The sequence below is a fragment of the Epinephelus moara genome, chromosome 11 (genome assembly GCF_006386435.1).
Source record: "Epinephelus moara isolate mb chromosome 11, YSFRI_EMoa_1.0, whole genome shotgun sequence".
Lineage (NCBI taxonomy): Eukaryota > Metazoa > Chordata > Actinopteri > Perciformes > Serranidae > Epinephelus > Epinephelus moara.
Genome location: NC_065516.1, coordinates 36,502,325 through 36,515,030, shown reverse-complemented (window position 1 = coordinate 36,515,030; position 12,706 = coordinate 36,502,325). Strand labels below are relative to the sequence as shown.

General features: G+C 42.3%; 2 protein-coding genes across 3 annotated transcripts in view; one reads left to right on the top strand and one right to left on the bottom strand.

The window, feature by feature from the left end:
- The window catches only part of ppp1r17 (protein phosphatase 1 regulatory subunit 17), a 5,717-nt gene extending 2,013 nt beyond the window's left edge, over positions 1-3,704 (top strand). The window contains exons 3-4 of the mRNA XM_050056108.1: positions 915-1,079; positions 3,565-3,704. Coding sequence (XP_049912065.1) covers positions 915-1,079; positions 3,565-3,635 — 236 coding nt within the window. The 3' untranslated portion in view covers positions 3,636-3,704. The remainder of the gene's footprint in view (positions 1-914; positions 1,080-3,564) is intronic.
- A 2,293-nt stretch (positions 3,705-5,997) lies between these two features.
- The window catches only part of pde1ca (phosphodiesterase 1C, calmodulin-dependent a), a 28,168-nt gene continuing 21,459 nt past the window's right edge, over positions 5,998-12,706 (bottom strand). The window contains exons 12-18 of one of the 2 annotated variants that reach the window (XM_050056076.1): positions 11,744-11,864; positions 10,547-10,628; positions 9,247-9,367; positions 8,358-8,521; positions 6,652-6,861; positions 6,553-6,606; positions 5,998-6,304 (exon numbers count right to left, since the gene is read on the bottom strand). In XM_050056076.1, coding sequence (XP_049912033.1) covers positions 6,144-6,304; positions 6,553-6,606; positions 6,652-6,861; positions 8,358-8,521; positions 9,247-9,367; positions 10,547-10,628; positions 11,744-11,864 — 913 coding nt within the window. In that variant the 3' untranslated portion in view covers positions 5,998-6,143. Of the gene's footprint in view, positions 6,305-6,552; positions 6,862-8,357; positions 8,522-9,246; positions 9,368-10,546; positions 10,629-11,743; positions 11,865-12,706 lie in introns of both variants that reach the window. The other variant, XM_050056075.1, reaches the window with a different exon arrangement.

The following is a 12,706-nucleotide window of genomic DNA, read 5'->3' as shown; positions in this document are numbered from 1 at the left end:
TCTCACTGCAGCCTGTTCTATTTTGTTCTGAAAATGTGGGCGTGCAGCCTCGTTCTGTGGACGATAAACCAGGTGCAGACTTCCATCTGTGTCACCGCTGATAAGGAAATACAGCGAGTGCTGGACGGAGCAGTGAGTGACAACAACCCCGCCCACATTTAAGAGGACTGTCTGAACACACCGAGGGTCTAGGTACCATGTCTGAAGGCTTACTGCTGGTTCTGAAAGGGTTTGGTGGAGACGGGTCTTAGTAGACTGTTGACATGGAGACATCGCAGAGATCCTGCTGGCTCTTAGGTGAAATACCGGAGAGGAAGAGCTCCCTCCTCAGCAACAGAATTATAACGTCAGGCTGGTTGATGACTTCAGCTTCCCCTCAGATCATAAACCAAAAGTTTTACTCTGTTTACTCCTCACCGCTTTCGTAACGGCTCCTCTTCTGATATTGTATATCCATGGAGGTAATCCCAGGAAAAAGTACAATATTACAACCTCTTCCACTGTCACCTCATTTATTGTTGTGAAAGTTTTGACTCCGCCCTCTAGTGCCATCTATTGGCTGTATCTATGCCATCATAATGGATGCATAGAAATATGTGTGCAGTGACGTTTACGTTTGAAGTGGACGTATCATTTTTCGTACGTAAAGGGAGAATAAATGATCCTGAAGATGGAGAAAATATTTTGTTTTTGTTTGTTTTGTAATTTGAGTGAACTGACCGTTAAAACGCATCAGATCACCACTGTGTTTCACAACAAGCAAAAAACGGCTAAAAAAAGGAAAATTAGTGTTCGCTGTTGAAATAATCAGAATGAACACCTTTAAATATCTGCATCATGTCTTGTCCACATGTAACAGGTGTGACTAAAAAAAGCTGCTTGGAAATGTGACAGTTTGACTGGCTGTGTGACAGACAAGGAGGCGCTGGAGAGCCCGCTGGACAGGAAGTCAAAGATGAAGGATGAGGAGGAGGAGGAGGAGGAGGAGCCTCTCTGCGCAGAGAGTCAGGAGGCAGACCAGGAGAAGAAACCTCGCAGAAAAGACACGCCTGTCCTCAACTCTCCTCCACATATACCAGGTTAGTGCCAAGGTTATTATCCTTCACTACAACTCAACTAAAACTAGAAGTGGAAAAAAAAAACATTTTGGGAGATGTAGTGGCAGCTCGCGTTTAGAATTGCAGATTGCAACCAGTTTAAATTTCTCCTGATCAGAATCTCTTTAGCGCAGGTTTTAACCAGGAGCCGAATTATCCACAACAGTCTCCTCCTCTCTACAACAAACAGACCAGGTGATACAGTAAATCAGTTCAGTGTTTCTCCAACTCTGTTTGGCACGTTGGAGACAGGCCTTCAGCCCAGCAGCTGCTCATGTGTGCTCCTTATTTCTCTGATAACTTAAGATCCAGGAGCCGGCTGAACAAACCCAACACATCCTCACTGTGACCTCGTCACATGTCCACGTTTGGTCATGGACGTCCACATATGACGTCCAAGGTACCCTGGGTGTGTTGCTTGTTGACGTTCTGGGACGCCGTGTCAACTTCAGCCTGTTACATGCATTGTCTGTTTTCAAAATGCACTTCTGTTTTCACAGCAAATGTACAGTTTGATACAGTCTCTTTCAAAATAAAAGCACTACGTCAGTACAATTGACATTTTTTCCCGTCAACAACAAACACACGTGGTTACAGTTAGGAAAAAAGAACAGGGTTTGGCTTAAAATCTCTCTCAGGTGAAAGTCAGTGTTTGTTGGACCCTCCCACCCCATTTGGACTTTCAACGCTTTACTTTCGTCCTTGTCCTGCCGTGTTTCCCCCTGATGCTGCCGTGCGCTGTTAAACTACAATAACAACTGACCGCGTGTCATGCCGATGTTAAAGGACGCCGTTTTTCGTTGGTTTCTGACACCACAAGTCACTGCACAAGCACTGGATTTCGACGACTTCAGAGTGAGACCTCACTCTTCAGACAGGTTTATCCACATGATCTAAACCACTTCATTTAGGCCGAAACATTGCTGATAATCCGTCACTGCTCAGGAAACTGGGAGTGAATAATTGTAGTACAGCAGGTTAAAGTTTGAGCAGGAAGTGGCTCTGTAAACTCTGATGGAAGTTTGGGTAATAATTTGACTTGTCTCCGGGGCTGGACTGGCACACCAGGCAGCACCCCACTGGGCCCATGTGACTTTTGGGCCAACACAGCTGTCTTTTTTTTCTGTCTGACTGCTTCTGTTTCATGACCTGTCACATTTATTTTTAGTGACAACATCCCCTGACCCTTTCCTTTGTGAGTAGGTGTCACTGTAGCTGCTGGAATCAATGGCCAGACCTCAGGAAATTCTTAGGGCTGCTGTTTGGCTGCACCTACTTAAGGCAACAAAAAAGTTTGTCAGTATACTGGACAATCGAGAGAGAATGGCAGAAGAAATACCAGCGCACCAGTTCAGCTGAGCTGGACAGCCACTGAAAAGGTTCACAGGCTGAGATCAATGCCAAAAAATGTTATGTTATTCTGGACATCCGTGCACAAAAAGAAACGCGCTCAAAGTGCAAAAAATTGCAATAAAAAGTGATTAAAAACAGCAACAAATGTTTCAGTCCCTGACTTTCATCAGTGCTCCTGACATGAGTGCTTCACAGAGCAGACACAGACAGATTCCTACCAGGTGATGAATCAGTCAGCTGCTGCCACTGATTAGATGAGATCAACTCTGAGGAGCAGAGGCCTGAATACCAAATCACAATCACCTGTCCTATGAGTACACATCATATCCTTAAATACCAATGTGTGACAGCAGAACATATACATGTGTATAAAAAACACAACTATATTATACACAGGAAAAAAAGAAAGTAAAAAAAAGAAAATAAATTATAGATACACATAACAAAAATAAAAGGGAAAAATAAACTAAGTAAAAAGTTGAATGGAAAAAATAAATTGAGAAATTAAAATAAATAAAATTAATTAAAATGAAAATATAAATAAAAAAATAAAAAATAAAATAAATGTAAACATATATGAAAAATAATAAATAAATAAATTAAATTAAATTACTAATAAGAACAAACACAAAATATGACAAAGCATATCCAACAGGGCCAACAAGAAAATTCTTAAAAATTACAATAAATGTCTGTTGGATATGTGCATGCTTATGTGCTTTTAAATTTATGCAGCTGGTTTTAAATAGTAAAATTAATAATTTCATTATAAAATATTGTAAAACAAAACAAAAAACCCAAACAATTTAACAGATGTGAATGTACAGAAAATGGCTACATTTATATATTTATTACCTGACTTATATATATAATTTATATTTAAATTTATATAACTTTATATAGATAAAAACATATGACAAAGCATATAGTCTTGGATATTAATTTGATAATTCTATTCTTATTTTTTATTTCTTATTTTATTTTTATTTATATATTTTTGTGAAGCACTCACGTCAGTAGCACTGACAACAGAACAAGTCGTTTCTCCACCTGAACATCACAGTGAACTGTTTGTGGGTGAACAGCTGACAGCCTGTGTTTTCTTCCTCTGTAGGAGTGAGACTGCTGAAAGCAGAGAAGCAGATGGTTCACTTAGAGGATGAAGAGAGAGATGTGAAGGACTGAAGCCTTTAACTTTTGTTGTCAATGAATGTTTTTATTTTCACAGTCTCATTAAATGTTGCTTTGACCAAACATTGTATTTTCTTTTCTTCACTGGCCACACACACTTCTCACTGGTCACAAATGCAGCAAGGATACACAGCATTTAAGACATATTAGGTAGTGAAGGCCAACTGAAGCCTCATGAAGCATTTTCTTTATTTTCTGAGCCCACTAGATGGCGCTCATGGTTTAAAGAGAGAGGCTCAAAGAATGGCAATTCAGTGTGCTTTCAACCTTTTGTTGAACAAAAAGCGCCATCTAGTGGGCTCATAAAATAAAGGAAAATGCTTCATGAGGCTTCATTTGGCCATCACTAAATTAGGACCACAGACAACATGTTCTCATCTCAAGTCACATGTCACCACTTTGTCAGTGGACCTATACGTCTACATATTGTGCGCTCGGTATCCTCCTGCGTCAGCTGTTGTTGTTCCGGGACGCCGCAATAACACCAGGACATTAATTTCAAAGCAAATATCAGCCGATACCAATTAAAAGAATTTAGTTCTATTATAATTTATTTATTTTAATTGTGGCTCAGGAGGAAGAGCGGGTGGTCCACTGATTGAAAAAGCAGTCCAGCCCAGCTGACGAGAGGCGGAGTACACCCCGGGTGGGTTGCCAGACTATCACAGAGCTCAAGCTATTTAAGTGTGTATTTGTGCATATCAAAGAAAAAAAGGTTGATTTGGTCTTCTCTCTTTTATTTAGCAAACTTCCTGTCCTTAGTAAATGTGTAATGTGAAGGCCTGATATGTGATGGCCAGTAGTGATGGCCAAATGAAGCCTCATGAAGCATTTTCTTTATTTCATGAGCCCACTAGATGGCACTGTTTGTTCAACAAAAGGTTGAAAGCACACTGAATTGCCATTCTTTGAGCCTCTCTCTTTAAACGTTGAGCGCCATCTAGTGGGCTCAGAAAATAAAGAAAATGCTTCATGAGGCTTCATTTGGCCATCACTAAGGTTGGTACACTACTCTTGAGAAAAGCGTGAAGCGTCATGACAAAGGCACAGCAATGCTCAAACATGAACTTGTATTTAAAGGTAAAAACTTCACCTTGTCTTTATTTATTTTTAATCAGCTCATGAACTAACAGTCAGACATTTCACTGTAACACCAGAGCTCACCTGCAGCTCACCTGTCTCTGTGCTGCTGCCATCAGGATTCTCATCCTAACGTCAATCTTACACAACAATGTCAAAAATGATTTACTGATTATAGAGCAGCTGTCTGAAACATTCAGAGTATAATACTAACCCCCTCAAACCTCCATTCACTCATTACTATTCAGGTGCTTTGTACTGCCGGTATCATCAGGTCAGGTATGTTTCATATTTAACTCTTCATTGACAAAGCTCACTTTTTACAGAAGACACACAAACCTGACAGCTCTGCATACGTCTCACTGGTAACACTGAGGAGTTCAGATGTCGAGTGCATTGTTGATGGAGACTGGTAAAAATATTTGTAGAGGAAATTCAGCAGTGCCTCGACATGTCAGCCTTGTGAGCTGAAAAAATAACATAGAACCAAAAACACACAACCAAAAACACACATTGGCCCACATTTACAATGAACGTACGACTGAATACTGGGTGTGCTGTCATTTCCAAGCAAAGCTTGCATTTATCAATGTGGACGTGAGCGGAGGCTGCGGACAAATCTCACGTCAGGTCTCAACTCTTGTAGGCTTGTAGGTTTCTCTTATTGGCTGTCACGTCTCTCCATGATGTAAACTCTGGGGGACGGATAAGAACCCTTCATGAATCACATGCGAACCCTATTGTGAGATGACTTCTGCATTCAGATCTGCGTCGGTTTGTACGTTTGATTGATAAATGAGGACCAACGACAATCAGTTAGCACAACTGCATTAAAAACACATAAATGGTTCCTGCTGGACACGAGCGGAGCAGGGCGAGCAGTGGAAACTAAAAGCAAGCCTATAGACATAATAAAATATACAGTGTAGCCCTATAATATTTTTATCAGTGGACCTTCAAATAATCAGCGATAAAATACAAATTAAGAAATAATGAATACAAAATGTACGTTGCAAAAAAAAGAGTCACAGTTTGAGAAGAGATTTAAAAGAAGTGGTCGGTCCACACAAAGCAGGAGGTGGCAGTGTTGCAGTGAAGAGACACCACCACAAGATAAAGAAGTGACAATGCAGCAACAGTTACAGACACAAGACTGAAACTAAGCAGAAGGTCCGTTGGAGTACAAGGCTGCGATACGCAAATAAAAACAAAGACTGATTGTCATGTTGTAGTTAGTGATGGCCAAATGAAGCCTCGTGAACACTGAATTGCCATTCTTTGAGCCTCTCTCTTTAGACCTTGAGCGCCATTTAGTGGGCTCAGAAAATAAAGAAAATGCTTCATAAGGCTTCATTTGGCCATCACTAGCTGTAGTATCTTTGGATGTGACATCACGCTGATGTCACACTCTATACTATAAGGTCACTTTCGGCGACGCAGAGAGATGCGCTGCAGTCTCCTGGCCTTCCCCCTGGCATCAATGGGCCGCATCTCAGTGACCTTTGACCTCAGCAGCCGGTGGGAACTGGCTGCGTAGCTGGGTCTCTTACAGTAATGGATGACAGGGCAGTCAGGCTGAGGGCCTGCAACGACAGCAAAAGCTAAGTCAGCATGACATCACAATCTAGTCTTTGAGCTTTGAGCTCTGTGTCTGCGTGTGAATGGGTCCTTTATCAAGTCATATTTTCACTGTCACGCCTTGTGAAGCTTTCTAAACGTCTACAACATCTCAGAAAGTCAGCATTATGCTCCATGTGCACATCATGAATCTTTTAAAGCCTTGTAAATTGTAAATGTAGATTCAAAGTGATGAAATTGTCAGGACACGTACCGTTCGGACGCTGCCGCTGCTGCTTCTCTGTGTGACCGTCAGGCTTCTTCCTGTCTGGGTCATTGGGGCCTGATCCCAGCGAGGACTCTGCTGCTCCACCAGGATTCTTGTCTCCTTCCTCCTCTTGAGGCTGTTGCTCCTCCAGCTGCCCTCTGTTCTCAGCCTCCTCCTGCACCTCCACATCGGTTTTCATTTCGTCCTGTCCTGTTTTGGATGTGTCGACAGTTCTGTTTGACTGTTTCTCTTCTTCTGTATCCTTCTCTTCCTGGCCACCCTCCTCTGCCTCCTTCTCCACCTTTTCCCCCATATCTACCAGCACACACACACACACACACACACACACACACACACATGAGCACATGAAACATGCTTTTCAACATTTTAGACTGTCAATTCATTTTATTTTGTACAGTTTTAGAGTGGAAAAACGTAAAGCAGCACCGTGCAAAAGTTTGGGCACCCCAAGACACTTGAGCTCTCAGACAGCTTTTCCCAGGGTCTCAGAGCTTAATGAGCTTGTTAGGGCTCTGGCTTGTTCACAGTCATTGTTAGCAAAGGCCAGGTGATGCTAATTTCAAAGCTTTATAAAGACTCTGACTCCTGAAACCTTGTCCCAACAATCAGCAGCCATGGGCTCCTCTAAACAGCTGCCTAGCACTCTGAAAACTAAAAGACCTGATGAAGACTAGAAGAAGATAGCAAAGTGTTTTCAGGGAGCTGTTTCCTCAGTTGGTCATGTCAGTAAGAAATGGCAGTTAACAGGAACTGTGGAGGTCAAGCTGAAAACTCTCTGAGAGAGCTGCTCGTAGGATTGTTAGAAAGGCAAATCAAACCTCTGTTTGACTGCAAAAGACCTGCAGGAAGATTTCTCAGACTCTGGAGTGGTGGTGCACTGTTCTACTGTGCAGACACACCTGGACAAATATGAGCTTCATGGAAGAGTCATCAGAAGAAAACCTTTCCTGTGTCCTCACCACAACATTCAGCCTCACAAGTTTGCAAAGGAACATCTGAACAAGCCTGATGCTTTTTGGAAACAAGTCCTGTGGACTGATGAAGGTAAAACAGAACTTTCTGGACACAATGAGCAAAGGTATGTTTGGAGAACAAACTGTTAAACACGGGGGTGGATGGATGATGCTTTGGGCTTGTGTTGCAGCCAGTGGCACGGGGAACATTTCACAGGTAGAGGGAAGAATGGATTCAGTTAAATTCCAGACATCACAGCATCTGTAAAAAAGCTGCAGATGAAGAGAGGATGGCTTCTACAACAGGACAATGATCCTAAACACACCTCCAGATCCACAATGGACGACCTCAAGAGGAGCCAGCTGAAGGTTTGGCCACGCCCTCACAGTCCCCTGACCTAAACATCATTAAACATCTGTGGATAGAGCTCAAAGAGCAGAGCATGAAGACGGCCCAAGAATCTCACAGAGCTAGAAGCCTTTTGCAGGAAGAATGGGTGAAAATCCTCCAAACAAGAACTGAAAGACTCTGAGCTGGTTACAAGAAGTGTTTAGAAGAAGGGGGCGCTACTGAGCACTGACCATGCAGGGTGCCCAAACTGTTGCTTCAGGTCCTTTTCCTTTATTGTTAATTTGAAACTGTCAAAGATTGAAATGTAAAAGTCATCTTGCTAAAACATACTGAAGAACTGTTTCATCTTTAAATTTTTACCTTTTGGAGATCAGTTCATCTTTAACTTGCTTAGCTATTAACAATAAATGAACTTTTGACCAGGGGTGCCCGAACTTTTGCAGCCATTGTACAACACTGAGATATTAAGAGGTCAGCGTGTCTACCTTTGGCTGCCTGATCCTTCCATGTCTCCCTGTTGTGATGAATCTCTTGGTTCCATGTGACCTTGAAGCTCTTAAAGTCCACTGCGGTCAGACAGCAGCTGCCTTCTGAGCCTGTACTCTTCACACTGGAATGTTTTCCATCACTGCCACAGATACTGTTGACACTGCTGACAGTGGAGACAAGCATGTGCCCACACAAAGACATACAAACACAAACATTCAGTCATACAAATGTACGTCGATTATTAAAACTGTGGAACTGTGTGAGGATGAAGATGTGACAATAAGCAGGTGAGTGCTGCTGTGTACCTCTGGCTTCAGTGTTTATTAGGGTATAACCTTGGGTTGCTCTTGATTAATTACATGCTCTGTGATTAATTGATCTAAATTAATCGCATGTTTCAATTTTTGCTATGAAATTATTTTTAAAAAATAATTTCAAATGAATGGATGTTGGACACAGTTGTCCCCCTGTCCTGACCACCCAAACTGGTCTGCAGTCCATTCTGTCAGGGAGTCAGTGAGTCGGTCACAGGTACACTGACTCAGTCTGAACGCCTGGCTGAGCGTGTCTTGACGAGGCTGGCTGCCAGCGTTAGCATCAGAGGCTGTGCTAGCTCGGACCTCTGCGTTTGCTGCTAAATGCTTTGTGTTGAGGTGATATTTCAGGCCTGAAGTTCTCAGATGGTACAAAACTTCCACCTGCAGAAACTGCAGAGCAGCATCTTCAACGATGCACCGGGTCAAAGGGCACCAAGGAATGCAATTAATCAGCGTTCTTTTTTTTCTGTGATTAATTAATCAAAATCAACGCATTATTTTTACAGCCCTAATCATTTTACATAGTGTCAGGCGTGTCACGTAGAACATAAAGTCTTTCGTATATCACCTAGAGCGCCTGAAGCCAGCCAGTCCAGAGCGAGAGGCCTCCTCAATAAGCGGTGTCACGATCTTCTCAATCATTTCTGTCAGCACGGTGAATGTTGGCTCCACGATGAAGTCAATGAATCCTGCAGGAAACAGCAGCCATGTCTGATTAACAACAAGTGCATCTTATTGATTCTGTCCACAGGTTATTCATCTCAGGAGGTTTTCAACAGAGATACTTCAAAAATGTAGTATATTCTGAGTTCTGATGATAAAAATACAATGAAAATATAGCGCAAGCTTCAATTCCGGGTTTAAGCCAGCACGGACCTTTAAAGCTTGAAAGCTGTGTAGGATCAAGACCTGTGATAGTTCACAAAGCCTGCATTAAAGGTTACAATCAGGTTTTATGACAATCGGATAGATACTCATTCATTAAAGTAAAAATCTCCACCAGGCTACACTGTTATAAAAAACTGTAGTTTGGTGATGTTTGAAAAAACTGCCATTGATTAATGATCAAATTTTGCAAAAGCCCATTGTATTTGTTGGAACTGGTGGAGCCCCCTATTGGCTGATAGTGACGGCCAAATGAAGCCTCATGAAGCATTTTCTTTATTTTCTGTGCCCACTAGATGGTGCTTCATGGTTTAAAGAGAGAGGCGCAAAGAATGGCAATTCAGTGTGCTTTCAACCTTTTGTTGAACAAAAAGTGCCATCTAGTGGGCTCAGAAAATAAAGACAGTGCTTCATGAGGCTTCATTTGGCCATCACTATTGACTGATTTCAAAATAATTTCACACACGTGGTTCAAACATTAGAATTGAACATATCTTTTTATCCATTTTGTTTTATTTTTGGCACCTCCTAGTGGTTGATTTAAATCAAACTTTAAGGGTATGATTCAGGTTACTTATGTGGATGTTTCCTACAGGTTTTGTGATGATTGGTTGAACGGTTAAGGAGTAAGGTCCATTTGTGTGCTGAGCCACACCCTCTCTAAAGTTCATTGGTCAGTATCATAAAAATGCAATAAAATATTAACAAGATTTTTATTACTTTTACTTAGCTGGGTCCAATGATGATCCACAAAAAATTTGGTATGAATCAGACCTACGATTCAGTAGTGATGGCCAAATGAAGCCTCATGAAGCATTTTTTTTAATTTTCTGAGCCCACTAGATGGCATTCATGGTTTAAAGAGAGAGGCTCAAAGAATGGCAATTCAGTGTGCTTTCAACCTTTTGTTGAGCAAAAAGGGCCATCTAGTGGGCTCAGAAAATAAAGAAAAAGATTTGTGTGGTGTTATTCGTATACCTTACCAATCTGAGACTGAGCCACCATGGTGGATTTGCGGTCACACAGAGGGGAGAAAGGCAGACCCAACTCTGCTTCTTTATCACCCTGAAAACAAGTTCAGCATCACAAGACGCTGTTAGCACACGGTCATTTGGACAGGTTCACTTACACATCATTATGTTTTTCTACTCATTTATACTTTCAGTTTTTATATCCATATTATATTATCTATGCTGGTTGTACATGTAATGCTGTTGCTGTAACAGGTGGGGTTTGGAGCCAATAGCAACTCCAGGGAGAGGTGGAACAGTTTAAACTGAGCTTGAATGCACCACTTCAATAAATACAGGGAGTGCAGACTGGTGAGGCAACAGAGAGAGTCAATGTTGGGTGTCAGTGTTCACAGAGCCCCCAGAGGAATAGAATCTGCCTACAGCTCCCAGTGTGGAAAACTGAAGCATCACACAGATGAAATGCCAGCATCTGCCAGGCGCACACGCACAGCAGACAGTTCAATTGTGTGCGATGGTAACGAGAGGGGGCAGGCGGAGGGTGATGTCAGGAGAGCTGAGATTCCAAAACCAGGAATACTCACTGAGAAAATTATCTCTCTGATGTGAAGCCGGCCGTGGACAGAGGGGAGCTTAACAGCAGTGATGAAACGTGGAATCTGCGGTGCACACTCAAAGGCGAGGCTGCACAATGAAGCAAACCACAGCCAGAAGATCTCAGGTGACTGGGCTGGTAAACTCACTTTGGAAAGTCAGGTGACGTTCATTCCAGAAAGCCGCAGAAAAAAAGGCAAACAGGAACCAGGAAGGCAGAAACACCGTGCGTGGTTGAAAACAGAAGGCAGAGTGGTTTACCGGGGAGCAGACGAAGCAGGAGAGTCAGGGACGAGCAGGGTCGATACAGAGGAAGCAGTCCGCAAACAAAGTCTCGAATGAGGTGAAGAATGTACTGTTTTCATGGCCAGAACGGAAGTCTAAGTGGAGCAACAATGTTGTTTCCTAGCAACCAAAAGATGCCTTGGTCCATACGTTAGTTTTTTGGGGGGGGTGCAGAGCAAGTTGCCATATACCTTCAGTTAAAGCCAGCTTGTGAGCCAGTGTTGAAATGATAGGTAGGCTGAGTAACATTTAAACACAATTAGCTTGCTAACCCACTAACGTTGCTTTATCAACAGCAGGGAGTAGGTGACAATTTGTTTTGGTGGCTACCTGTCTGAAGAACTCCTCCAGCAGGGATGTAGTCCAGCGATGATGGAGGCCCCAACGTTTAGCAGGGTGGCTGATGTCAGCGGTGTGCAGGAGCAGGGATAGGGCCTTTGGTTTGTCAATCCTGCCCAAAAAACAAACAAACAAACAAACAAACAAAAGGTTAAATGCACTTATCATAAGTCACCTTAAAGTCATGATGGCTCATAAAAAGGATGTTCATAGGTTTTCAATACAACAAGTCCCCATGACCCACAGGATGTCATTTGAGTGTGTGCTCATTACAGTGAGATCTTGGACAAACTGTATTGTTAAGCTTGTATTTGATGTCATATGGTCATAATAATGTTTATATTTATGTGTATTTAAAATGGCGGAACAGTAACACAGTGGTTAGCGTTGATGCTTCACGGCAAGAGGGTTCCAGGTTTGAACCCTAGGGTGGGGGAGCCCTTCTGTGTGGAGTTTGCATGTTCTCCCCGTGTCAGCGTGGGTTTCCTCCAGGTGCTCTGACATGTTCTCCCCGTGTCAGCGTGGGTTTCCTCCAGGTGCTCCAGTTTCCTCCCACAGTTCAAAGACATGCAGGTTAATTGGTGACTCTAAATTGTCAGTTGTTTAAATGTGATATATGATTGTGACATCAGACAATTCATCAAAAATTAAATTACCTACTGTGTAAATTCAACAGTTTCACACTTTCAGAAAAATGCTTTCATTTCATTTCATCATACAGGAAAGTAATTAAAGGCGTCACTGTGAGTTACAGGTTAAACTGGCCTGACTCAGTTAAAAACTGGTTTTCAGCAGGTTCCTGTTATGCAACAAAAACACAGGACAATACAGCATAAAAACAGAAACAAGCAACAGAGGCAAAACAACAATATGTAGGCAGCTACATGGACAATGCAGAGTAAAGAACTGAAGTGGAGTGAGTACAATGGGATTTAAATCAGTGGTTGCAGGTGT